The sequence below is a fragment of the Numenius arquata genome, chromosome 1 (assembly GCF_964106895.1).
Source record: "Numenius arquata chromosome 1, bNumArq3.hap1.1, whole genome shotgun sequence".
Taxonomy (NCBI): domain Eukaryota; kingdom Metazoa; phylum Chordata; class Aves; order Charadriiformes; family Scolopacidae; genus Numenius; species Numenius arquata.
The window spans coordinates 116906913-116920477 of NC_133576.1; the positions used below are offsets into that span (position 1 = coordinate 116906913).

The window sequence follows — 13565 nt, forward strand, 5'->3', positions numbered from 1 at the left end:
AAGCTGTTTACCCACAGGTAGCTTTTCTTTTTCTTGGGTGTATAGCGTTAACAGAGTTGATCAGCACATTACTTTTTTTTGCCCATTCCGGGCATTGTTTTGTTAGTATTCCATGTGAAGTGGCTAATCAGATAATATAATGGACATCCTAATGCCAAACAGCAGCATGGAAAATCAGAAAAAAAACTCTTTTGTTTTCCCCTGTGGGAAAAACCTTCTTACTAAAACTTTTCTGCTGCTTGGGACAACTCCAGAAATACTACACTGCATCCGGGAATTATTCTTCTCAGAAATTTTTTTGGTGTTTTGAGTCCTAAACCAATCTAGTCTTCCAGTAACATTCCAGTGCTGATACTTTCTTTTCAGTGACTAATATATAAAGTGAAGAACGAATAAAAATAACATTTTAGTCTTGCAGGAACTGAAATAATGATACTGATAAATACACAGCAGGTTTCACTGCCAAGATGCATCTCACTAAGGCCAACTGCTCAGTAGGTGGGAGTAACGTGAAAATGTTTTTAAAAATAAAGGTATGCAACATTTTTATATGATTCATTTCACATTACCATAGGCATTTCTCTGAGGAATGTAGGTTAGGACCTGTATTACTGTAAGCATGCCCCAATACGCATTTGGATGACAGACTTATAAATAGCCTGTTACTGCTCCTACACTGGGGCATTCAAGTTAAGTACTTAAAATCATGTGAGCTGAGATCAGACTTTATTAGTAATGGAAGCTGTTGGATTGAATGACTTTTAAAAAAAGCTACATAAGCGCTCACATTGTAGGTAGGGTATGTTATCAATAATTTATAAAATGGTTGAAGAGAAACTTCCTCTACCGACCAATTTAATAACTGCTTATTTCTGAATCTCTCTCTAAAGTATCTGAACTGGCCACCTGAACACAGTTAAGACTGGACAGACTGATACTTGTCTTACTTTATGTTTCTACCATCTTAATTCAACACAGAAACAACGCGCTATACATGTCGTTCAGCACATGGTTCAGATTCTCTGCCGCACTGAGTCTGTAGTAGAGGCAAGAGGCTCTTACTAATTACCACCAAACCAGTAAGTGATTATTTTTCTGAGGAACTAACAGAATCATCTGGATCATAGGGCTTGGTGACAGTTGGAGAGCTGGAGAGGGACTTTTTACAAGGGCATGCAGTGATAGGATGAGGGGTAATGGCTTCAGACTGGAAGGGAATTGATTTAGATTGGATATCGGGAAGAAATTATTCACTAAGGAGACCCTGGAACAGGAACTTCCCCATCCAGGGAAGTTGTGGATGCCCCATCCCTGGAAGTGTTCAAGGCCAGGCTGGATGGGGCTTTGAGCAACCTGCTCTAGTGGGAGGTGTCCCTGCCCATGGCAGGGGGGTTGGAACTGGATGATCTTTAAGGTCCCTTCCAACTCTAACCATTCTATGATTCTATAATTCTATAAGGAAACTAGAAATAACTAAGAGGAAGGCCAAGGAATCACAATAAAGAGAAATAACTACTAACAGATGCCACCAAAAAGACTGATGTGTTTAATGCCTTCTTTTGACTTACTGCTCCCAGAAAGGGCATCTGTGTACAGGTAAGAATGAGACATCTATGAAAACTCAGGTGAGAACCGATCTTGCCAATAAGGGTTTGGATGTTTTTACATCTTTGCAGATTAGGGAAATTCATGGAATCACGGAATTGTCAGAGTTGGAAGGGACCTCTGGAGATCATCTAGTCCAACTCCCCTGCCAAAGCAGGATTGCCTAGAGCACATTACTTAGGACTGCACCAAGGTGGGTCTTGAAAATCTCCAAAGAAGGGGACTCCACGACCTCCCTGGGCAGCCTGTTCCAGGGCTCTGTCACCCTCACCGTAAAGAAGTTCTTCCTCATATTTGAATGGAACTTCCTATGTTCCAGCTTCTGCCCATTACCCCTTGTCCTATCGCTGGGAACCACTGAAAGGAGTCCAGCTCCATCATCCTTCAACCCACCCTTTAGGTACTTGTAAACATAGATAAGGTCTCCCCTCAGCCTTCTCTTCTCCAGACTAAAGAGCCCCAGCTCTTTGAGCCTTTCCTCGTAAGGGAGGTGCTCTAATCCCTTAATCATCTTTGTTGCCCTACACTGAACTCTCTCCAGTAGTTCCCTGTCTCTCTTGAACTGGGGAGCCCAGAACTGGAGGCAGTATGCCAGTTGTGGCCTCACCAGTGCAGAGTAGAGGGGAAGAATGACCTCCCTCGACCTACTGGCCACACTCTTCCCTATGCAGCCCAGGATTTCATTGGCCCTCTTAGCAACAAGGGCACATTGCTGGCTCATGGAAAGTTTGCTATCCACAAGGACTCCCAGATCCTTCTCCTCAGTAGTGCTTTCCAGAAGATCCATCCCTAACCTATATTGGTGCCTGGGGTTCTTCCTCCCCAGGTGCAGGACCCTACACTTGCCCTTGTTGAACCTCATTATGTTCTTCTCTGCCCAGCTCTCCAGCCTGTTCAGGTCACGCTGGATGGTGGCACAGCCCTCTGGAGTGATTGATGCTGTGATAGTTATAATAATGGCTAAAGAGGTCTAGGAGCTGTAACAAATATATTTGAAAATTCACGGAACACAGGGTGTTGTAAAAAACTTGAGAAAAGGGCTTACCTCAAAAAAACACAAGAGCAAAAAACCAAAACACAAAGTTCAGGAAATGGGGGAGCATATAAGAGATGAGTAATAGGCAGTACAGATTTAGTCAGAACAAGTCATATCAAACTTTAATTTTCATGAAAGGCTAAAATATTCTATTAAGAGGAGATGCAATTGGTAAGTAATATATTAATTCATTTACTATATTAGAAGTAAGGCAGAGAAGCCTGGTCTAGAGGTAACTAGGTGTGCAAAGCTAATTATCAGCACCTCACTGTCCAATTGGAAAGATAAATTGAGTAGAATTCCACTGGGGACTCTCAGGCACTAACCAAGTCATTAATGAAAATATTGAATAATGGAATATGCGACATGCTTATTAAATGAAAGGATGATTGAGCTGCAGGGGCTGCAAACTTCTTGGAAGCCAGGATTAGAATTCAGACTGATCTTCATAAACTGGAGAAGTGGTGCAGAGAAAAGAAAGAAGGACAAATTTGCACACCTAGGATGAAACAGTCCACAGAGCACATTCAGGATGGTAAATTTTGTAGAACAAGATCTGCTTCCACTTGGGTTAACTTGTAACTTGGGTTACAAGTGGAAAATAATTAACTGTATTCTACCATACAGCAGCTAGTAGAGAGGTTTTTAAACAGGAATACCTTCTATAAAACAGGTAATCTTATAGTCAGTGCTGGTAAGAACTTAGGCTGAAATACAGAACCTGCTCTTGCTTTTCATGTAATACACAGACTAATTGAAGAGAGCCCATAGCAACAGTGAGACTTTGGAGAATAAGACTTATGGAGAAGGTTGAAAGAACTGAGGTTAAATAAGAGATGTTTGGGGTAGGTGAAATCATGGTAATGGTCTTCAACTGCAAAGAAGAGAATTATCACCACTGTGTATTGAACAAGAAGCCATGGGCATAAAACACAGAAAGTGAAGTTTTCAAGTGATAAGGAGAGTTAAGCATTGGAATGCATTGCCTAGGAACATTGTGAAGTTCCACCTTAGCATAAAGGTTAAGAGCAGCCTAGAGAAAAAAAGTTGAAAAACATTTGACTGTAATGAAAGTTACAGTTCATCCTGTCCTGGGCAAGATAAGGAACATGAACTCTTCATGTCCCTTTCAGTACACATCTACTCATGTGTTTTAACAGTTCTAGTTTATTTTATGCAAATAACTTCCTCAAAGCATTTCAGTCATGGCTTCATCAAAAGCTGACCAGTCTACTCTTTAGATTCAAGAAAACATGTTCTTCCTTTACTGCTTTCCTTTTCAGATATCCAACAATCAATCTACAGCTAAGAAGATAAGAGTCTTGAACAGTGTTTTGAAGTATTAAAATGTGAAACAGCAAGAGACTACTTTGGTATCCATGTATAGTACTTCAAATATATTTATTTTGCAATTACGTGGACTAGCAGTTCTATAATAAGCTATCATCTCAGCTACGTCTTTCTGGGTGCAGATTACAGTGGCTGAAATCTTTCAAGCAAGGTCTGAATGCAGTGTATATTTTATGAAATGGGACTACTGTGACTAATAATGCCAACTGCCAGCATATTATCAATAGGTGTATGCCTGCATATAGTCACTGTGCATTGTGTCAATGTAAATAATAACAAAATACTCTCAAAATGTTTTCTTCTTAACCTCACATTTCCTATTTTTGGAAGAGGACCTTTCATAACAAGGGCTGGATTGCGGAAACTACTTGCTAGCTCTCAAATCTACTTGTCTTAGAACTGGCTGGTCTGCTGGAAGACATTTGATTCGATGGTATATGAAGAGGCAGCCGTAAAGATAATCCAGAGATCTCTGAGCTATGACTTGTTTACAGGAAAAGTACTTGAGTAATTTCAGGAATTTTAAACAAGTTTAGCGTGTTGTGGGCAAACATCCAAGATACCATTAACTTGATGCAGACTGAAATGTAGGTGCCCTGGAAAATGCACTTCTTTCCACCAAGTCTTTAGTTGAAAAGTTCCTCCTAACAAGGATTCTGTTTCACAGTTAAATATTTTGGCAGTACTTTGTGTTGCAACCCTAGCATATATTGGGTTTGTTTATGAAACTTCCTATTGGTGAGGGTCAAAAGTCTTTGAAGTTAGCAGATGAGCAGCAAAGTTTGATGGTGCAAACACAATACAATTCCAGACAATCTGGGGTCCTATGAAAAAAATCTGGGAAAATAATACTCCTATGTTTTAACCCTGAAGAGGAGAACAAAGCTATTTTTATAAACTAAAAATATGGCTGTGACCCCAGCTAGAAAATTCTCATTTGTTGATACTATTAACACCATTTGTTTATTTTTTTTTATTACTGATATTTAGGTTTTCCTGTTACTGAATTTTTTTTTTGAGAGCAGTATTGTATCTTTCTCCGCCAGTATCAACCGAAGAAAATGAGTAGGCTATCTTCTCAAAATAGGACAAACACAACAAATGTAGTGCATGAATGCCAGGATTTAAACAGGTACTTTACAGGTAATGTTTAGGTCTTGCATTACACAGTATTATTTATTTAGTTTTCAGAAGTGTGACACCAGTTCCTTTCCACCTCTTCCAAGAGAACAAAAAGGACAAATAACTCTCAGAACACTTGAATGGGGCTTTTAAATTCTAGGAATAACATAAGGACAGAAAAGCTGTAATACACATCATGAAGAAACACAGGACTAATTTTCAGAATTGAACTGTCATGCCCTCAAGTGAGCAGTTTTTTTCCTTCCAAATTGTTATTTACCAGTGTTTAAAAGAATGCCTATAAAGCACCCATATTTACAGTGGTGTGGTATTTAAAGGAGTATGCTGCGTAGCTAGAGAAGACATGCAATGAACTCCAATGAAGCACAAAGGAAACAGGATGGAGAGAAGAGAAGGTGATGCTTCTTTCTTATAAGGATGGTCTTAAAGATGTGAAAAGATCTTGAGACTGTATATTTATTAGTGGGTTACCCATTGCTAATAAAAGTGTGTATTCTGAGACTGTGGGTACTTAAGCTCTGCATGAAGTTACCTGGCTGCTGTGTACACAGCTGCAGCATGGTGAATATTCTGCTGCTGCCTCACATAAAGCAGGAGAAACAATTAAAAAAGGCTTTAAAACTAATTACAGATAAAACCAGACAGTCATTCCTTAGTACAACTTGTACATTTGAATCCTTTTTTAACTTATCTTTTCGCAAGATTCTTATCTTTGCGAGCATACAGTTCTAGAAAGGAGAAATGTATTTCTAGTCTTCAGACTCAGTCTCTGGAATTCAAGTTACATGATGGCAGCTGGATATTTCTACTCAGATGATTAAGTATAGAATATTTAATAATGTTGATATTTACATGGGCACGGTCATATTTCAACAGTTTGAGATGAAAGAACAGATTAACAATAGTTTGAGATGAAAAGACTATCTCCTGTTATTCTTGCAGTTATTCTTTCAGGCTGTTTGTAAAGTACTAAAGAAAATACTCTTTAAAGTGGATCCATATTTTATAACGTTATCTCCAAAGCTTTAAGTATGAGATACATGCTATTTTTATGACAAAACTGGTCCTAGAAGACAGTTCTGCATGAAAATCTAGTATGGCAACTCTGCAGCATGCAAAATGACAATGGTTATGTACCTAGTAGTTCATTACTGGTACTACTATCAAGAACCATCCTCATAGCCACACACAACCTAAACATTTTCACTTTGTATCTTAAACTTATTTTCTCACCTTAAACAGGGAAGAGAACACATGAAATGTATAAACCGCACAGGAACCATCAGAGTCGCCCATGAGCTGGTTGATATGACTACGCCAGGCTTCTTCTGCATCATCACATGCTGCTGGCTGAAATGCAGCAAGAATGGCAGAAAAAAAGGGCGATGGAGGAGGGGAGGCATTTCGATCAACATCTCCAAAACTGAAGGAGAAAAAAAACCACAACTGTGATGAAAGGAGAATACCAAGAAAGTGGCAGATAAAATACACCGTAACAGACAGATATAATCACAGGACCAACTACAGCACCTTTCGAAAAATATTCACGAACTTTCAAATTACTTTTGAAGGCTGGCAAGATGTTGGCTACAATGAGAAAAACCTCCAAATCAGAATCCCTGTCTTCAGGCCATTATCATGTATCTTCCTCCATCCCAGAATACTCGAAGTGTACCATCATTTAGAGGACGAAGGCTGAAACTTCACAGGAGGATAAAGCCCATGACGAAAAACTCCTCAGCGTGTACAAACGTTATATATACTGACCTGTTTGGTTTTCCCCCGGTGTAATGGATTGGAGAAGATCCATCCCTTCTCCACGCTTTTCTTATGACAGAGCATTATTTTTGGCACTCCATGGTCAGTGAAAAAGCTGACTACCATTTTCAAAGGGTACTAAGCTACTTGATCTTGTGTATGATCCTTTGGGATGGAGAAAAACTTCCTATGGCTCCCAAGAACAGGAACTGTGATTCTGAAACATGTGGCACACAGAGTGTGAGCTTCTTTATATATCCTCATTCCTTTCCTTTCCTGAAATAAGGGCTAATTGCAGTCTAACTTGGCATCCAAAATCTGAAAGAGCTCTACAAGGCACGAAAAGATCTTAATGCCTTGTTGCAACATATACTGGGGCAGAGTCACGTTCACCAGCAGCCTCAAGAGTATTCAGAGGGGATTTTTGACAATATTGACAATATTGTGACTTCCCTATGACCCGTAAGAAATCAGAAGGATGAATACATGGCTGATCTGTTGAACAGCTAACTAGGCAGTATTTCCATTGCTGCGATTCTTTAAAAATCTTTTTTTTTTTTGGTTAAGTATATTACATATATAATTACTAACTGCATATATGTATGTAAAAATCCTATCTTGCTTTTCCTAGAAGAAAAATTGTGGGTTTCTTTTTTTTGACTTGTGTGATAATTATGCAGGTAATTAGGGCATTGTCTTCTAACTGCTCTAAACTCAAGAGAATTTTGTAACTCCTGTAGCCAAAACAGCCTTTCCATTAATTAACACCTTGTTACCGCTTTGTTGTACAGTGTAAAAGAACTTTTATGAATAATAGTATATACAAGTACCTAGCAAGAGCAAATTGTTCCAGCCTGTCAACTTTCTCTTCAGTCTCTGTCATGTCCAGACTAAGGCTATCACTGCATTCAAATGCTCCAGGGAGTTCATTTGTAGACCCCGAAAGGTCATCCTCATGGACTGCTATATCTTGTTCTTCAGGTACAGCTTCAGCCTAGGGGAGTGAACGATGTCTTAGAAATCAGCAAATTAATAAGTTAATTCCACTAATAAACGGAAAGCATTTAATGAAAAAAAACACCTGACAACATGTTAAATTGCACAGATATAAAGCCACAGATCATAAATGATGTATCACATCACACTTCTTCAAAAAGACTGTATTTGCTTAACTTGTTATCTTGGATCAATATTATTTTTAAGGCACTTCTTCAACTTAATTTGTCTAGCAAAGACTTTCTGATTTCAATGCATTTAGCAACATAGCAGGGAAGTATTTTTTGAGGAAACAGAATAGGGTTCTTGTTACTGTTAGGCTGTTCGTGTCACTTATCATTTTATTGTGTCCAAGAATGTATTAAAGTATTTCAAAATATACTGAAAACAATCACTGTCTGCAAGACTATGTGCATGTTTAGAATTGAGAATTATTTTTAGCATGTCATTTACATAGTAACTTTCATTCAAGAGGAATCCAAAAAAGAGGAAGCAAACACCTCCCATCCACTGGAGTCCAATACAATGCCCAAAAAGCAAAATAAAAAAGTGGACTCTGAATATTCATGCGAATTGGAGCTACTTCCAGAAATTGGTGAGTTTAGATAACTTGAAAAAAATATATAAAATAGCATAATCTGAATCTTTGTATCCCTCATAGCATTATCCATTACTGCCTTCTAATCCCTTATAAATACTATCTTAATTATTGTGATCACTATCTTTAATAGAAAATAAGTATAACTAATTCATGCTGTTAACAATAATATCTGGATTTGACACTGAAACATTTCAGAAGAGGCCTACTTAATCAGTCTGTTGCTCTCATTCACTGCATCTATTTAAATGTTGAGGAGATATCTTTGGTTTTGCTTATAATGCAACAAGTAAACATTTTTGTTCAGCACTAAAGAAGTAACAAAAAGTTTCCCCTGCATTGCTGACATACCATCAGTTCTCTGAACTCAGAGGAAAGGAGAAACAAGAAAGAGCTCAGATTTTGTGTTATCAAATTAAGTAAAAATTATTTAGGTGCAAGTTTCAAGTTTTTCTGACTAAAAATTGGATGACCTCTTCCTTGACTTTGTTTATACTGAGTCCAATTTGTTTTGAGTGAAAATAGAGAAGTATGCATACTAGAAGAAAATATCTTTGAGGCAAAAAACACTAAGGTGGTATTCTTTCTAAAGCTTACCAACTCAAACATCTTTGTAACACTGGCAAATCCCTGTCAACTTGGGTTATGTACTTCACCAATATCAAACCTGTCACAGGACTAGATGAATTTGCCTGTCAATCCCACAAGAAACTACTGTGATTTTACACTCTTCACTTACTTTTTCCAAAGTTTTTCATTTTTTGATGAACACTGGTACATGCATCTTTAACACATGCATTAAAGAAATTTTCACAGTAAAGATCCTAAAACCCCAGGCATATACGAAACTCATGAACTGTGATTTGCAGTTCTTAATGTACATGCCAATACTGCAGCTGCATGCATGAGATCAGCCACAGTCACCACCTGCAAACATATCTGTTCTGACTGCAGCTTCCTGAACTGAAAATCTGCCAACTTCTGCTGCTTATGGTTGTTACGTGGTAATTTGTCTACCAACAGTTGTTTTGACAAGTGATAATGAGTTGATCTTTCCTGCAACCATTATTTTGAGAGGTTCCCCTCCTTTCCTTTCCTTACCCACATTTCCCTCCTCCTGTCCTTTCTTCCTCCTGGGCAGGTTTCTGACACAAACAATTTGTTCAATATTCAGCACAATTCCAACCTCCTTTTCTACGACCTCTTCACTAAAAGTTTCCATTACTTCTGTTATAGGCAGTGCTAGCAGTGTGGCTGCATTTGGAGGGGACCAAGGGCAAGAACTGGAATGAAAGCTGATGATTACACAAGACGTATTCTTCCCTTGCCCCATTCTCTTACACTGCTCTTTCTGCAAAAGTCACCCAATTTAGACGTGACAGAGAAAGCTTTACTGGTAAGGCAAGGCAACAGTATCATAAAGCCACTAAGCCCCCACAAACACCCCACCCCAGATTGTATTTCTGGAGAGGCACTGAGAGGAGTAGGTTCACCTGATCTCCCAGAAAAAAGTATTATTAAACAAAAAATTAAAGAAACAGTCCACACATTGATAATAATTTACCAACCTTACTGTATGTTCATCTTCTGGTAAAATTCTTTGAAATAAACTCCTGAACTGTTGTAGCCTTGCAAATCCTGCCTTCCCATCCCCCCAAGACGGCTTAATATTGCGGTTATGAATTTAAAATTTCTGAGTGCCTGCCAAAATGCAAGAACTGAATCCAGTGCACACAACCGTACAATAGGTTCCCACATACAAAAAAATCTCAGAGAATACACGCACACACCCACCACATGAGTTGGCATATCATTCTTTTAAATCAGCATGAAGAACAAAAGAATATTCCCTTAGGGCTGTAGCTTGTAGCCAGTTCATGAATTTGTCTTCCAATAAGCTTGTAGTATCTTGGTGCATATGTAGTGCAATATAATTAAGAAACAATAAAAAAAATCTTTTAGTGAAGAAAGTATAAGGAGAAAGGAAATGGTATGAAAGTGCAGGAGCATATGAGTGTATTGTACTATGCTATGCCATTACGTACAGGAAGTCAGGATGCACTTGCTTTCATAGATCAAACCCTTCATGAAAGTGTAAGTAAAATAATCTTGTATAAGTGTTAAGTAAAATACAGTCTAGTTGGAAAAGAAAGTAAAAATGTATTCACCTTGGACCCTTCAGACACTTGGAGATTATTCATATCAGGCAAAGACACATCAAAGCTGGATGTTCCTATATTAAAATGATGAGGGTCTGCTGAGGTCGTGTCACATGATGTAGAAAGTGAGTCAATATGATTCGTATCCTCAGATGGGGAAAGAGTTATAATCTGTTTAAGAGACAACAAAAGACAGAAGAACTGAGTATACAGCTACCCTACCACACACTGCTTTTATGAATACGCAAAGCAGACATTGTCTTAAAGGGCAGTGATGGTGGATCTCTTACAACCATTTCAATGTTTCTATCATATTCAGTGTTTCTATCATAAAAATTGTATGCAAACATCCTTATACGTGAACAATGAAAACCTGACACAGTTTATCAAACTGGAGTCTTGTCCTATTTCTTTAAATACTAGATAAATCAGAAAGATTTACTACTGGCCAATTGTGCAAAATTGTCTCATAGTAATTTGTGGAAAAAAGGGCAAATAATCAGATCTGATGTTTCCTGTGTTTTGAACTTTGCATTAGAATTCCTGTTTACATTTGCAAATAAGGGAAAATCAAGCAGCGACAATATACTGCATTGCATGCCACCCCCACCCCCCCAGTTTCAGCTGATTAGATTGCACCTGGGCAAGAGGAAACTTAAAAGCCTGACTTATTTAAAAACACAAGCGTATCTTTTCTTAAATTTCAAGTTTGCAACTTACTAGGTCTGAGTTCTCCAAGATTTGGCTGGTGGTCAGGTCCTCCTCCTCCGATGACTCATCCGAGTCCTCATGGTTCATTTTGTTCAGGCTGGGCGTGCTCCCCGAGAGCTGGCTCTCTTCCAGCAGCTGCATGTCGCACTTGTCCAGGCTGTCCAGGGACCGTCTGCGTACTCCCCAGTTGAAGTTGTCCATGCTCTCACCCTGAAATCAGATATAGGGTCAGCTTCCTTGATTTGGAACCTATCGCGTGCAAACCACTAATCATTAGATCAAAGTTAGCTCAAGAAATATTTTGATGTAAAAATATAATACAAACTTGATATAAGCATTACTTTGATTGTTCACCTGGAGATAAGAGCAGAAGCATGGAAATGACAGTTAAATGAAGATTCATTCTTTTCAGTATTAGATGCTTTTCATGCATTTGCCGATTTAAGAATTTGTTTTTTGTAAGTCCACGTATACACACACCTCAATACCAGTAGAGCAATGACAGGCAAAAGAAAAGTTTGGAAGCAATTTTAAAGGATTTTCCCATGATGTTTAAAAATATTAGGAGCACAGTTCATAGCAATGGTTCAGTTGTGAAACACGTTAAAGATTTTACATTCTTTTCATTACATACATAACCATAATGATGAGTTAAGGTAGATTCGAATGAACCCTTCATTTAGCACGCAAAACGTAATAGCTAAAGCAGCACAGCTTTTAAAACTTTTATTCTAGGCACATACGGCTTATTTTTGTAACTGAAGTTTATTTGAATTATTTGAAACTATACTCTGAGAATAACCTGATTAGTACTGACTGAGATTTCACTTTTTAAACAGGACACAGTCAAATGGACCAGACATTTTATATAAGCATCCCATTGCAGTTTTGGGTACTTCATCTAGGTGAAAGCCCCCAACCTTATATCATCGTGGGAAGGAAATTTATAGAGACAAAAGTTTCTTTTTAAGGTTCAGGGCTGACTGTTTAAAACAAGACTGTAAGACGGAACACTTAAACAAGCAAACCAACTGCTGAAAATTCAAGTTGACAGTGATCTTTTAAATACTAATTTGACAAAAATATAGTTCTGCCTAAAAAAATCATAAGTATTATCAAATCACTGATTATGAGTATCTCCTGGGCTTATGCAGATTAAAATTATACACAGTCATAGAGAAGGAGATCTCAGTTCAGTAAGGTCCCTTAAGCAGATTTGTAATTTGAAACACGTAAGTAATCCCCATTCAGGACTACTCAGACATTTACCGAATGGGGACTAAACTGCTTAAAGTGCAATTAATTCAATTGCAGTCTTACTTCCTTAACAATCAACAAACTTGTACAAATAGATCTTATTTTGCATCATTGCGCCTTAATACAATGGACTGTGGAACACGATTAGAAAGAGGGAAAGTTCAGTTTCGTGACGCTAAGCTCACTGTTCATGAACAAATATGAGGAAAAAAGAAAAAAATATTTTTTAGGAAAAAGACAATCCAGAAATGAAAGAACTGAAATCCAGAGGAACATTTAGAATTAAAGAATGCACTATATTTAAGAACAAATGAACTTGACATTGCTATGAAGCCTGACACATATTGGAAAACCCTGTGTTTTCATCCTAGGATGGGGATCACATGGTAGTTTTGTGCAGGAAGGCAACAGAGCACATCTAAGTTTTAAGAAATAAGGTCTCTCTAAATCATAAAAATGACTGTTCAGTTCCCAGCTATTTATTTTAACAAATTATTTGGTCCATCCTCCCCCTCAAAGGCTGGAGGACACATGCAGCAATGAGACATCCCTCACAAATACACCAGTTACTGAACTAACAAATGACAAAATGACATAAATAAGCAAGCGACCAACTGATGGCTGTCATCACACTGTCACCATGATGCCTAGTACAGCTATCAGTAAACTTTGCAGCCCGTGTCTATAGGAATATTTCTTGGTGAAGATTTATTTTGCAATTTCTGAAAGAAGGAAGCCAGCAAAAAGAAGAAAAAATGAAAAGGGACACTTCCAGGGCATGCAGTTAGAAGGAGGAGTGAATTAAAAGTGAGGGAAAAGGGTAAGAGAGATGAAACACAGTATTTAACCTAGATCACCCATAGTATTTGGGTTAGTGTAAGCTTGCTACAGGGGCACCCAGAACCATACTGAATTTAAAGGAAAGGTCAACACATATCTACGAAGACGGAGC

The 13565-nt window shown here is 38.2% G+C and overlaps 1 protein-coding gene across 2 annotated transcripts in view; it reads right to left on the bottom strand.

Annotated features, from left to right (window-relative positions):
* Positions 1–13565, bottom strand: part of FRY (FRY microtubule binding protein) — a 174224-nt gene that overhangs the window by 14272 nt on the left and 146387 nt on the right. For both annotated transcript variants that reach the window (XM_074156759.1, XM_074156750.1), the window contains 4 exons: positions 11366–11566; positions 10655–10816; positions 7723–7886; positions 6368–6557 (listed from right to left, as the gene is read on the bottom strand). In XM_074156759.1, coding sequence (XP_074012860.1) covers positions 6368–6557; positions 7723–7886; positions 10655–10816; positions 11366–11566 — 717 coding nt within the window. The remainder of the gene's footprint in view (positions 1–6367; positions 6558–7722; positions 7887–10654; positions 10817–11365; positions 11567–13565) is intronic.